This window comes from Phodopus roborovskii, unplaced genomic scaffold (assembly GCF_943737965.1).
Source record: "Phodopus roborovskii unplaced genomic scaffold, PHOROB, whole genome shotgun sequence".
NCBI classification, from domain to species: Eukaryota; Metazoa; Chordata; class Mammalia; order Rodentia; family Cricetidae; genus Phodopus; species Phodopus roborovskii.
In genome coordinates this window covers 10480035-10493896 of record NW_026126651.1, presented here as the reverse complement: position 1 = coordinate 10493896, position 13862 = coordinate 10480035, and the positions used below count along the sequence as shown (strand labels likewise).

The 13862-nt window shown below is 43.7% G+C and overlaps 1 protein-coding gene across 1 annotated transcript in view; it reads right to left on the bottom strand.

Moving 5' to 3' along the window:
- Nucleotides 1-13862, bottom strand: part of Atp10a (ATPase phospholipid transporting 10A (putative)) — a 146311-nt gene that overhangs the window by 44427 nt on the left and 88022 nt on the right. Inside the window, exon 3 of the mRNA XM_051174120.1 lies at nt 3696-3781. Coding sequence (XP_051030077.1) covers nt 3696-3781 — 86 coding nt within the window. The remainder of the gene's footprint in view (nt 1-3695; nt 3782-13862) is intronic.

The window sequence follows — 13862 nt, the reverse complement described above, 5'->3', positions numbered from 1 at the left end:
GAGCACGGTGCACTAAAGTGCATTTGGATTATGAAACCCCTGATGCTTAACCTGCAAAGTATTTCATGTACAGCAATATCCACTCATTTAAAGTACAAAGCTCAGTCTTTACAGATTCAGAGCTATGAAATCACCAGCAACTAATTCAAAAATGTTTCCTCCACCCACCAAGAAACACTGTACCGTGGCTAGTCATTCCCCTGCCTAGGCTATACTGCTTTCCCCAAGCCCTGATCACCTCTGATTCCTATTGTCTCTACAGATAGTCCTGTATTTCCTAGCAGTGGAATCACACATACACTGAGGCAAATGCCACCCTCTCTATACAATAGCTTCTAAATCATGTGATACTTTACACACGCTCTTTCAAGTCAACTCAAGGTTTAAGGAACAATAACACTATCTACAGAATTAGTCCAGAGCTCAGAAATGCAGAATAATGTTCCCACAACTACCAGCTCTGGTAAGGGATTGGGGGCTAAAACCATGAGTTAAATTTTCTGAATAATAATGACTACAGATCTGAGTTTGGATTAACTGGTCCATAAAAGAGAAAATTCTGCAGGCATGCATAGTAGTGGGATTGGAGCTAACCCAAGGCTCCCTGGATAGTAGCTTCTATCTCATAGATATTGATGGGAGGCCACCCTGGGAAGATAACAGGAGTACCCAAGTCCCAGACCAGTGCACAGGTCCTGTTGCTGATGGACTTTCTGAGCTAGCTCCTGATACAAGTATTAGGATGATGTATCAGGCTTCTCTTCTCTGGAGAAGGACCAGGCCTGCTCATGCAGAACATACACCCTTCAACTTGTCCCCCTGGTGATATCTCCTTACATACACCCATGCCCAACCTTTGTACTATTCCCAAGAACAGCTTCAGCCTGGACTGGCTGAGGTAGAGCTTCTCACTCTGCAGTGTCTCAAAAGTTGCAAGAAAAAAATCTAGGATGATGCTGCCTACAGCCCACTTTGGTGATGTATTGTTATGATTTAATAAAGCTTGCCTAAGGGTTCAGAATGCAAACCATAGAGGCCAGGTAGTGGTGGTACACATCTTTAATCCCAGGACTCAGGAGACAGAGGCAAATGGAACTCTGTCAGTCCAAGAACCATGTTGGGCTACATAAGGATTAATCAGTCTAAAAGAATAACAGAGCTCACACCTGTAATCCCAGCACTAGAGTTGGAGATGACAGGGGTGATATGGCTGCGTGGGAGAAGACAGGAACTCAAAGGATTGCAGTTTCAGGCTTGGTGGAAAGCAGTGCAGTTTGCATTGCACTTTGAGGATTCATGGATGGAAAGCATTGCACTCTGAAGATTCATGGAGATAGCATCATCCATTTCAGTCTGAGAGTTAATGGCTGGCTGCTTTGCTTTTCTGATATTCAGCTTGAACCCCAATAGCTGTCACTGAGTTTTTTATTATTCATGTTACAGCCCACCTCCAAAGACCCACCCACAGTGAGCACTGCCCATTTTTCCCCAGGAGAGTTCATCTACCATGGAGTCACGTAGCTTGGGTTCCTCCCCAGAGTTTGAACTGTGTTGTACTTTCAGCCTTCAAAACTGTTATATAAACATCTCTTCAAATGCCTAGCTTCAGTTATTTCATTGCAGTAAAGTAACCAACTACAGGATAACACAATTGCTGACCCACATTTGACTATCAACAAGTCATTCTGCTTTCTGCATTTACCATCTCCTCAAACACAGCAAAATGCAAACCCACCTTCCTATCTTCTATAGTTCTTTCTGAGACACAGAATACAGACAGATGGTTCTAGCCACAGCCACGTTGTGAACTAACCTCCCTCCTAAAGACTACCTGCACTCTCCTGGTACATCTCACCTGTTGCTCTGAATTACCTGTAGTAGTGATGGAAAAAAGCTGTTGCCAGAATGACAGTGGTCAATATTTAGCAGGCACTTAGCATTCTGAAAACCTTCTGTGCATTAAACGAGCTGTCCACAGTGACCTAGGGGTGTCCGAAGATTATGCCCACTACCATCTGCCCTCTGCCATCTGCACTCTTGTGAGGACTCAAAAGGTAGCAGTTCCCTGAAGGTCTTCAGGGAAGAGATGGAAAGTGGCTGACGAAAGATTCAGTCCTCTTTAGTGTGAACCCACCCTACAGCAGGCAATGAATATATGAAAATCTATCTGTCCATGTGACTGTATTGTCACTCAGGCCTTCTTCAACAGGAGGCAAAGGGAACAGAGCCCAAAGGCTAGGGCAAAGCATCTGGGGAAGGATCTACCTTCCATTCATTTTCTGTCAAATTGGACACATGAAATTACCCTATGGGAAGAAAGCACATAGAACATGCTCCCTAGAGACTAGCTTCACCTCCTTTAACAGTTATGGGATGTCAAGACTCCTTAACCACCTGGAACCTGTTCTCTGCAGCTGACTTCACCACCTGGGGATCCACTGAGGACCTGGGATGGTGCTGCCATGTGTGAACTCCTAGCAGCTGATTAAGTATGCAGGAAGAGGATAGGCCAGAAGTCAGCAAAGAGGAGAAAACCCACAGCAGATTGGCTGGGAGTTGAGCATTAACACTTCCCTTTAGGAGCTTAACCTTGTTGATTTCCTAAGGGGGTGATCTAATGGCTTCCATGTTCTGAACTTCCAGGCAAGTCCAGCAAGTAGCTGGCTCATCTCCATGTCACAAATGCACTTCGCTTTGAACTGGAAAGCTTTTGCTACTATACTCCAGTGTCCCTGTGTGCCTGGGTTGGGCACAGGCTGAAGTGCCAGCTACTACTAACAAGTCAGGGACCTGCACAGAATTCTTAGAGATAAGGCCCACTTTCGGGAATCCATTTATGAGGGGAGAATGCTCTGCACTGGACAGCGCTATTGCATGGATGCTCAGAGAGGTAAGTCTGTGAGTTCTGCTCTCACAGAAAGGGTCCAGTGGCATGCCATAGTGTCCTTAGACCCTGACCACCTGTTTCATTCTCCATGGAACAGTTTCTCACAGCTCTACCATGCAGTTCAGCAATTCCATACACATGCTGCCCTCACCCACCGTTTTCCCCACCCTAACAATATTGCTATTATTTGGACATCTCCAAACAAACATAAATGCAGACCAAATGGTGTAGTGACCTCCTGTGTTCCATGTAAACATGACCCAGCTTTACCAAGTGTCACTCGTAGGCCATTTATCCACCTTTGGACTTTCTGCTAAGGGACAAGGGAGATGGCTGAGCTATTGCACACAGCAATATCTTTTATTCTAATTAGAAGAAATAAATAAGAAGGCAATAACTGTTACTGCTTCATAGTCAGGGCAGTGGCTAGGACCAGCATACAGCAAGTAATCAATAAAGTCTTGTCCAGTGACTGAAAGAACAAGAAGGGATACATTTCTATCCAGGCTCTTCCTGCCTGGCCTGTATCCTCTGACTTCTAGTGTTTTGAATTCATGCACAACTGCCATAAGCCTGTGGTCATATTCCTCAATCTCTCAAGAGGGAAAGGCAGTCACTCCTTAATAATACAGTGCTTTGGACAAGTTCCCACTACTGATAGCTTCTTACAAACTAGTTCCAAGATTGGTCAAAAATGATGAATGTGGCAAAGGATATCCAAAAGCATGTTATGAATCTGTGTTTCTGTGCGTGTGTATGGTTTAACAAAAGGAAAATAGGAAAACTCTCGAAGATGCATGATACTCACATGCAGCCGCGAAATCTACTCAGGTCATTGTTTGGCTTTTCACACTCGATTACGCTGGTGAACGTCAAAGGATTGAATTCAGAGACCTGAAATAACAGCACACACACATTAGAGCTGGGGCCCTTTAATACAGTTCCTCATGTTGTGGTGAAACCCCCCCCAACCATAAAATTTTGCTCTTTCTTCATAATTGCATTTTGCAACTGTTATGAATTTTAATGTAAATATCTATGTTTTCCAATGGTCTTAGGTTTGTGACCCCTGTGTAAGGGTCGTTCAACCTCCAAGGGGATAATGACCAACAGGTTGAGAACTGTTGCTGCATTAGAGATACCTAGGCTTTGGCAATTATCTGAAAGCTCTTGTTCATCTGTCTTGCACTCATGGTAGAGGAACCATCATAGATTCTTGCTATGTGTCCTACAGAGCACCATATACCCAGGGATTAATGCAAGCTGTCTTACTTTTATAATGAACAATAACTAATTGTTTTAACTATGAACAGTAACCAGTGGACTTAACAGTGGTTAGTGGGATGAAATGATTAGTGAGTTCTAATGCAAAATTAGGACAAAGATTATAGCAAAGGAGTCATCAGCCAAGGAAAAGGTATGAGTGGGATTTCTCGACACACATAAGCTCTTTTCTATGTCTCCATAGCAATTTAAAGAAGCAGCTGCTCTTTGAAAATAGAAATGTATGCTAAAAAATCCCATTTCCTCGATGTTCTTTAAAGATTCATCATTGACCTTTGCTGGAAAGAATTTAAATGGCTGAGTATTAGCCAATATTTCAGCAACTTTCATTATATGATTCTGCTCAAAAAGAAATGACAGTTCACTGCAAAGGAGATGTGTAGATGGATGTTTAGATGGATGTAACAATGCCTCGCTCCTCTGAAGAGGTCAGAAGGAGAGGAGGACAATAAAGGAGAAAAATGGAGTAAACAAGCCTTAAAGAGCCCAGTGAAACCAAGGAATTTCTTTTTTCTTTTTTCTTTTTATTAGCCTTATGGTCAGGTTCATTGGATTTTCTCTGTCAAGTGTCAGGAAACAATAAACCATTGAGCTGTCTTTGCTCTCATATATCATTGGAAAAGCAGGCTGAAATGCCACAAAAGGGTATATATAGATACTGTTGGCATCAGTCCAGGTGACTTGTATTCTGTCACAATAATGTATCTCCCTGCTCCTGTATACAATATAGCCATATAGGTAACTACTCAGAAGTCACATCTTAGTTTCCCAGTGTGTCCTGTGTACATTAAAGAGGACTCACCTGGCAATACTAGCCATGGTGCAATAGCTGGTTTTGAGATACTTAAATCTGTATTCATTTTACAGTGCTGGGTTTTGAACCTCTGGCTATAAGGGTGTTTTGACGCTGAGCTCTGACTTTAGTCTGTGAAATGCCATCTACAAAGGCTTTTTTTTTCTTTTTTCTTTTTTCTTTTTATGAGTCTCTTAGTCATTAAGTCTCTCTCCCTGACTGAAATAGCTTTGCATTCCATTTGCAGAGTGGGGATCTGCTTCAGTGTCCAGTGTTTACTCAAAGCTGAGTGAATTATCTTGAAAGAAATGACTGCTTTTTTCCATAGCAAACAGTGGCAGATACAGCATACCAAACAGTCATGAAGGGAATGGTCTCTGAAAAATGGCAGGATGATTTTTTGGCATAAAGGAAGGCATGACTTAGAATATTCCACCCCTGTTTATTATTCAGTCTCACTAAGAAAAATGTAATATGCACAGCTTGGAAATAGAAGGGTGTTCTGTCCCTGGGGCTTCACACTATGTTTATAACATTCTGCCCCAGCTGTGTACCTTGGGAAACATGCATGCCCAGGGTACATATGTCTGACTTCATCTGGAACTGGGGAAGATTTTGAAAGTGGAGAATCTACCACAGGCTGGACTACACTTCTTTCGTGAACAAAATGCATATGTTGGGGTCATAACCTCCAGGAATACAGAATGTGCTTGTGTTTATAGATCAGACCTTTAGAGAACTAATTAAGGTAAAATGAGGTCATGGGGATAGGGCTAATCCAACAGGACTAGTGTCTTTATAATCAGACATGTGGTGAGGGTGGGGAGGGTAACTATAAATCTACAGAGAGAGGATGGCTGAGGGAGAGGGCTTGGAAAACAGCAAACTGCTGACACCCTCGACTCAGATTTCCAGTTTCCAGAACCATGAGAAAATATGATGTGTCTATTGGTTCAATCTTCAGGTTGTGGCAGCTCCACCAAACCACACCAAGGCCACTTCCCAGTTTCCCATTTAAAATGTCTTTTACCCTGGAGATTGACCTCAGCGACACAGCACCTGTCCAGCCTCTGTGGGACCCTAGGACATGCACCTCCAAGCCTCTGTGGGATCCTAGTGCACCTGTTCAGTCTCTATTTAACCCTAGGACATGCACATACCCAGCCTCTGTGAGACCTTGGCATACCTGCCCAGCCTCTGTGAGATCCTGACACACCTGTCCAGCCTCTGTGAAACCCTAGCACACCTACTCAGCATGGGAGAGACCCTAGTCCATGTGCCCAGCCTCTGTGAGACCCTAGAGCACCTGCCCAGCCTCTGTGAGACCCTAATTATCTACCCAGCCAGCACATGTGAGTATGTAGGATGTAACTCTTCTGCTTTTGGTTTATAATTAGTTTTGTTTGCCTCCGATTTTGTTATAGGGAATGAGCCCAAAGCCTTGATCACACTAAACACCTGCTCTGTCTTGAGCCATACTCACAGCCAGGAAAAATTAATTTTGAGAGTCCCATCATCTTAGATCAGGGTCATCATGATTAACCCAGCAACAAATGTTTGATAACATACAAATGTGTTTTGCTAGGTGCAGTACTCATTCAGAACATGTTGGGGAAGTTTTTTTAAATACAGTTTATTTTTAAGTGTGTGTGTGTGTGTGTGTGTGTGTGTGTGTGTGTGTGTGTACTCAGGAATACAGGTACCCTCCCATGGCAGAAGAGGGCTTCAGATCCCATGGAGCTAGTGTTACAGCTGGATATGCATATTGGGAGCTGAACTTGTGTCTTCTACAAGAGCAGTACACTGCTAAGGCATCTCTCCACTAGTTAGAACTTCTGACCCTTAAGCATGATGATAAAGGTCACAGGGGCCTTGCAATAACTGAAGCAGCCTTGGCTTTGGAGACACCCAGCTTTGTCAGAGATGGACACTCCCTGAACATTGATGCTGCCTTACCATAAGATCATGCTATATCAAATATGCCAGAAGCTTTCAGTAGATTCTATAAAATCTCCCTAAAAGAATGATGGTGTTTGTGATAGTGGGTCACTATTACAGGAACAGTAACATCTACAAGAGTGATGCTCACATGTGCAGACCAGCCTTGGACCGGAGAAGCTGCAGCCTTCAGCCAGTTTGGCCACAAGCTGCCCATATTCTGGGATTAAGTGCAGTTGACTACAGGGAGAGCTCCCCCAACTGCAAATATCAGTTGCTACACATATCTCACTGGCTGTGTATTGCTCCAAGTGTTGTTGTTCTTCAGCTAGCTCTGAGGTTTCAGTACATGGGAAAACACAGTAGACCTTATAATTTGGGAAGGAAGTGACAGCATGGTGATGTAGCTCTTTCCTTGGATTTGCCATTCTGCTGGAAGCATCACCAACCTTTGAAGAAAAGTCACCAAAGTAAAGCAGGGTGTCCTCCTAATATTCCCCTCGCTTCCCCTCCAGGTAGACCAGATGTCTCTGTTGATACCATGGCCCCTCTCAAGCAGGCACTGCACTGTAGGCATTACTCTAGGGATTGAGTGAGTTCTGCTACTTGCAGATGCGATTCTGTTATCAGCCTTGCAGTAGAAATGACAGGGGGTGGAATGGTGTATACCCCAGACTCCATTCATACACAGTCAGCCAATCACAACCAAAACAGTACTGAAAATATACAGAAAAAAATTATACCAGGACAGTCTTTTTTCTGCCACCATTCCTTAATCAACATAGCATAACCATTTATATGATGCTCACACTTTATTAAGCCTTATAAGTTACCTAGAGATGATTTAAAGTATTCAGGAGGATCTATATATGTACTATGTAACTGTGTGCTATTTATCACAAGGGACATGAGCGCCTATAGATTTTTTTTTTTTTAACCTCAGGGTGGGGTGGGAAACCTTGGAACCAATTCCCAACAGATACCACAATAAGAAGGCATTTCACACTTGCATTGATCAAATTACTCATAATTGTTCAGTGAAAGCAAAGCAGATTTCCTGCATCTTACGACAGTAGCAGTGGCATCTGAAAGGACATTGCCAGACTATGGCTTCAGCTGATGACATGAGGGTACTGCACAGGTGCACACTGTGGGCCTCTGCTGCCAGGCTGCCTGGATGGGAGATGTCATTCTGTAAATATGTTTTTCTTATTGGTTAATGAATAAAGCACTGTTGCCAATAGGGAAGCAAGATAGGCAGGACTAGGAGATAAGGAGAGAGAAAGTAGTAGGGAGGAGATTCAAGATGTAGGACGGAGAGAACAGAATGCCGGCCCTTCTCGCCGGTAAGATAAGACCACTTGGAAATACTTAGATTAATAGAAATGAGTTAATATTTAAGACAGCAAGCCAATAAGAAATGCTAGTAACAGGCCAACAGCATTATATCTAATACAGCGTCTCTATGTGTTATTTGGTGCTGGCACAGTGATGGGCCCAGGCCAGCATGAAACCTATTCATAACACTGCCTGTTATAAATCCTGCCTAAATCCCAGGTGCAATCAAGATTAAGACCTCCTGTCATGGTCCTTTCATGACAATGGCCCTGAGGGGCCTGGAGGGAGAATATGCTATGAGCAGCACCACATTCTGGCTAGCCAGAGCCATTGCTTATCTCTGCATAGGCACATGGAAAACCCTTCCATCTCTAGCATCTGGAACCTATCCTATCACAATGCTCTGAGGCCGAAAGGAACTCTAGGTTCTTCCTCTACCATCAGCCTTAATGCCACCTCTGGACAACAGCCCCCAAATGTTCTCTCCTGGTACAATGCTTCTGCCTGGCTTCCTGTATTATTAGATCCTACCACTTGCCATGGAGTTGGGCCAGGCTAGCCTGATTACAGTAGTATTTTTCTACTATCTCATAGAAACCAAAGTACACTCCAACACAGCTGTGAGGCTCTGCCAGTGTAATTGTTCTGACCACCTGCCAGGCCCTCATTCCTGCCTCAGGGATAGGGATAGCCCTGCTGAGGCTCAAGTCTCCTCGTGTTTTCTTTGTCCTCCCCTCGACTAAATGGCTGGCTGCCCTGGTACTTAGGCTGCTGTCTTTTCAGAAGCTTCTGATAGCATCCTAAAGACAACAGGCAAGTACCACTGTTTGGAGCTTGCACAACACGCTCCCCCACCCCAGACATGCAATGCACATGAAGAGAGACAGAAAGACACCATTAGCCTCCTGTTTCTCTGGGAAAGGCTGAAGGACCTGTGTCTCCTTCACTCGCCCACAGGTCCCCCGAGAAGAGGAACTCTGCACCCTGTGAGACAGCACAGAACCTGATGCTCAGACACGGTCAAGAGGGTCAAGAGGTAATGCCTGCTTGTTCTAGAAACAGCTCAAGTACATACACCTCTGGCATTATTCCAAAGCTCTGTTCTGGGCTCATGGGGGTCAGGGGGTTAGAACCCCTGTTGACTGCTGTTTGCAAACAACAAACAGACTTCAGCTAGCACTGGGGAAGGCATGACTGCTAAGAGGCTATGAGAGCCTCCCCATAGTTCCAAAAATCAGTCTTTTACAAAACCACGCATGTTTCATCTCACCAAAATGTAAGATGATTTCTCCATAGCCTCTAATCTCGTTCTTTATCTCTTGACAGTGTGTGAAAACTACTGAACTAATTTAGGCAAGCATTTTAACCCAAATTGATGGGAGTAATTACCCCCCTCTAGTTCTGCAGTTGGAATCCAATCTGTGTTCCACACAAGCCTGGCAGTGCTGTGGGAATTCACAGGAGGCCAGTGGCCCAATACAGATGAGTGAGTGAACTTCTCTGTCAGCATTATTTTGACAAATCAAAATCTTCAACTTGTTAAGGAAGTCGTCTGTCCAGTCCACTCTGGTACCTCTGACAGGGAGGGGAGGTTCAAGCTCGCTAGCGAAATAAATACTCGTTCAAATAGCATATATTTTGCTGGGAGTAAATGACTTCAACCACATAAGGAAGAAAAGTCAGTGATCTTTTTTTTTTCTTTCAATTCCCTTTATTTTTTGAAGCTTTGTCTTTCTTTCACAGGAAATTCCTAAGTCAAAAAAAATGTAGGCTAATCTGCAAAGGTAAAAATACACTTTTATATTAATCAGCTTCACAGATTGAGTGTTTACACTAACAGTTTATGCCCAGATACAATATTTAAACAGGACCCGTTGAAATGTAATGCATAGCAGTTGTTGGGATGGTGCTATTTAAGGTCCTTGAATATATTCATGCATACATTCATGCACTGGAGTCTAAAAGCTCACAGGTAACCTGGTATATGACAGCTCTATGTGTCTCCACAGTGCCTGACATCATTGTTTCCATGATTAAAAGCAGAGACTGTGAGAACAGCCAAGGACACCCCTTGGTCCTTCTTCAGGAAACTCTTCCCACATGTCCATAACCATAGGTGGTTTCCACGAAGCCCAACACTTCTGATAGGTACTGGGAAAAAGCAGTCTGGGTTGTTACACATTTCTAACTAACTACAAATTTTCTTGTCATAAGCCCAAGCATTAGAGATGAAACGGCCATTTCTCCTAGAGTAGAAAGGCAGCTTTTCCCTCCCAAATTCTGTTCTGAGGGTGTAAGAGCCTTTCCCTCCCCCTCTCTTCCTACCTTTTCATCCTTTGTTCGCTTGCCTCCTGGCTGGTTCAGAGCCCAGAACCCTAGAAGCTTCATTTAGATGGTGGCAAAATTCAAAAGGCTCGCAGTGCTATGCTTGAGCCTGGATTCTTAAAATCCAAAGCCCTTTTTCCCCCCTTGGGCACAGATCCTTCACGCTGCTTTAGTAGACTGGTTGTCAGCTGAACCCCATATTACCTTTTATTAAATGTGTTTAAGTGCATCAAAGACAGTTTGTGCATGTCGATAGCAAGTAATGTGTGCCATTTCCCACAGCACTGAAATGAGGGCTGTTCTTTTAAGATAGCTGGCTTGAAAGAGCCTGTACTTAGTCCAACACAGTGCCATCACAGGACACACGCTGTGGCCCCATTGCTGACGTAAACTGCACAGCCAGGGAACAAGTCCAGGCTCTACTCTGGTGTCTGTCTTAGTGCCTCTTCCATCACTACCAGTGGGAGGGATGACATGAGCAAAGTTAGGCTGAGGGCTGTGAGCTGCACGTCTTAGATACCACTTGAGTACAGATCCTGGTCAGAGAAAGGGCCATCCTGCTCGAATGGACCTAATAGACACCCATGGTTTTTCTTTTGTTTTGTTGTCTTTTAAATGAGGCCATGGAGAACTGTACCCCAGAGAATAAGTGAATTGAAAGGGAGATTTGCAGCAGGGAGCCAGAGTGACAGGTACCTAGAGTTTAGAAAGCAACCGAGGCCTCGGGTTTACTTATAAGAAGGCAATAGGAGGACATTTCTCTCATATGGTTTCTGAGGAAAATTAGCATGAGAGATACAAAAAGAAGGCCATTAAGGTGTTCTTATTCTAACCTGCAGAATGATTATATGACTAAATGTCAGCTGGAATGTGACATTCTAAACCACAACCAGACTAGTTCCACCATCAGATTCAAAAGAAAGGTTAGCACTGCAATCCGGGGCAATGTCGCGCTCTGGCTCCTCACAAGGGCATGCTGGGACAGAATGCTAAAGTCACCTGTCCAAAAGACCTACTTTAGCAAAAGGTAAAGAGGCATCAAGCCAGGACCCACAAAAGGCAGAATTCAAGAGAGCTGACATGTGGGTTTGCCAGGGCGCCCTTTTTCTTAGAGGTGTGCAAATTCTGGAAGTAGAGGATAAGAACTTGAGTAAGACTAGAGGAACATATGCTCTACCCTAGAGGGCTTATACCCACTTTTCTGTCAATGTTACCAGTAACCACAGACTGGACCCCAGAAAACAACACAAATCTAGGACCTTGCTGCTCTCCAGACTGAAATCAGGGCACCGGCTCTAAAGGCAGAGGAGGCTGCAGTGGAGAACCCATTCTAGATTTTCCCAGCTTCAAGAAGCCACCGTCCCTGGTTTCTGGCCTCCATGCAGTTTCAAAATGAACAATGGGAAGTTTGGACCTTTCTCATGTGGTGTCACTTTCAAAACATGCCTTCTTTCACTTGTGTGGCTACACTGAGTTCACAGGAATAATCTGGAACCATCTCTGCACACTGGAGGAAGCAGAGGGATCATTTAATCTCATCTTCAACCTCAATCTTCCCTGACACTAACTTGATATATTAAAAGCTCAAAAGATAAGGATGAGAACATCTTTGAAAATGACTATTCTGCCTAAACCTATAAAAAGAGAAGGACCTGATGAATAACCGTGGCTTTTATCAATCCACGAAGACCTACACCCCCAGAGAATGAGGGAACTGGAAGGAATATTCCAAGCATGGACACTGCATGGAGGGCCCCTTCTATCTAGTACTCAGTTAATTTAGTGCAAGGTGCTACCCAGCTGAGTGAAATCTGAAACCTAAAATAGATTGTGGTGATCCCACACAGTTAGAGCATCTGGAGAGAATAAACTCCCCTCTCTAAGTAAATAAATAAACATGCACACATATGGAAATATATGCATATATTATCCAAGCCCTAAATTATTGTAGATATCAAACTCCCAAGTACAACCCAGAAGCATAATCAAAGAGTACAGTAAAGTAGATAGGCACACACACACACACACACACACACACACACACACACACACTCATCAGTGAAAACTGGGTTAGAAACAGGAAACAGATACTTTCAAATAACCTCATTTGCTATGTTCATGAAGTCCATGATGGAAATGAACTTTTAGAAGCACCAGAAACAAAAATGTGGCCAAGCAGTTTGAGAGTCCCCAAATGCTAATTTAAAACTTAGGAGGCATTCAATGGACTTGGGAAATATAGAAATAATGAACAATAAGGGACATCAGAGAAATTCATTTAGAACAAAGCATGGAGTGGCAGCCTACAGCCTGGGAAGTTAGGACAGTGTCTGAAGAAGCTGGGGAAGAGAGGAGAACCGGTCTTGTGCAGCTGAGTGTGTTGGGACTGGAGGGAAAGAAAGCCGAGGATGGAGCACAATGATTATAAGGCACAGAAGAGTCGACCTTAAAGAAAGGTAAATGGACAGAGACTATTCCCAGGCATGTGACACCAAGATGCAGAAGGCAGGTCAGGTTTGCAGTTCATGTCTTTGCCTCCAGGATACAGGCTTCAAGACGGGAGGAGCCACTGAAACCATGAACAGCACTTTAAAAATCTGTCTCAAAACAGTACTAAAACAACAAAATGCTGCAAACCAAGGAAAATAAACCAAATAGCCAGGGAAAGGAAGTAGGATTGGGGAGATGGCTCAGTGGACAGAGGCGCTTGCAGTAAGAGCTTGGGGACCTGAGTTCGATCTTTGGAGCTGATTGGGAAGGAGAGAAACAGCTCCAAAAAGTCGTCTGACTGCCACACATGTGCTGTGACATATGCCTCCTTATACTATTCACACATAATAGTAGCAATAATAATAAGTAAAAATACAACAGATTTGAGAAAATTGCTACTGCGGGTCATGACTAAAAATACTAAACGAAGGTGTTCAAAGCGAAGGAAAATCATCTTCGTGAGAGAGCTAGGATACTGAAAACGAATCTTAACAAAAAAAAAAAAAAAAAAAAAAGGAAACCGTGGGTCATTAGTGTGTCTTGAGTGGACTAGTGATGGCAACTCGAGGGCTTACAGACAGATACGATCACGGGAAATGAATGCATGTATGTGCTCAGAGAACTCAAAAAGATAAAAGGAATCAGAGCATTCTTGCACTGCCTGAGCACAAAAAGAAATCCACCCTGAAGATGGAAAGGGAGGAACACAGTCATCGATAGTGTAAGTACGGAAATAATAGCAACAGAGCACCTGAAGAAAGAATGATAAAATGTTCAGTCAAGAGAAGGGAACATAGAAGAGACAGG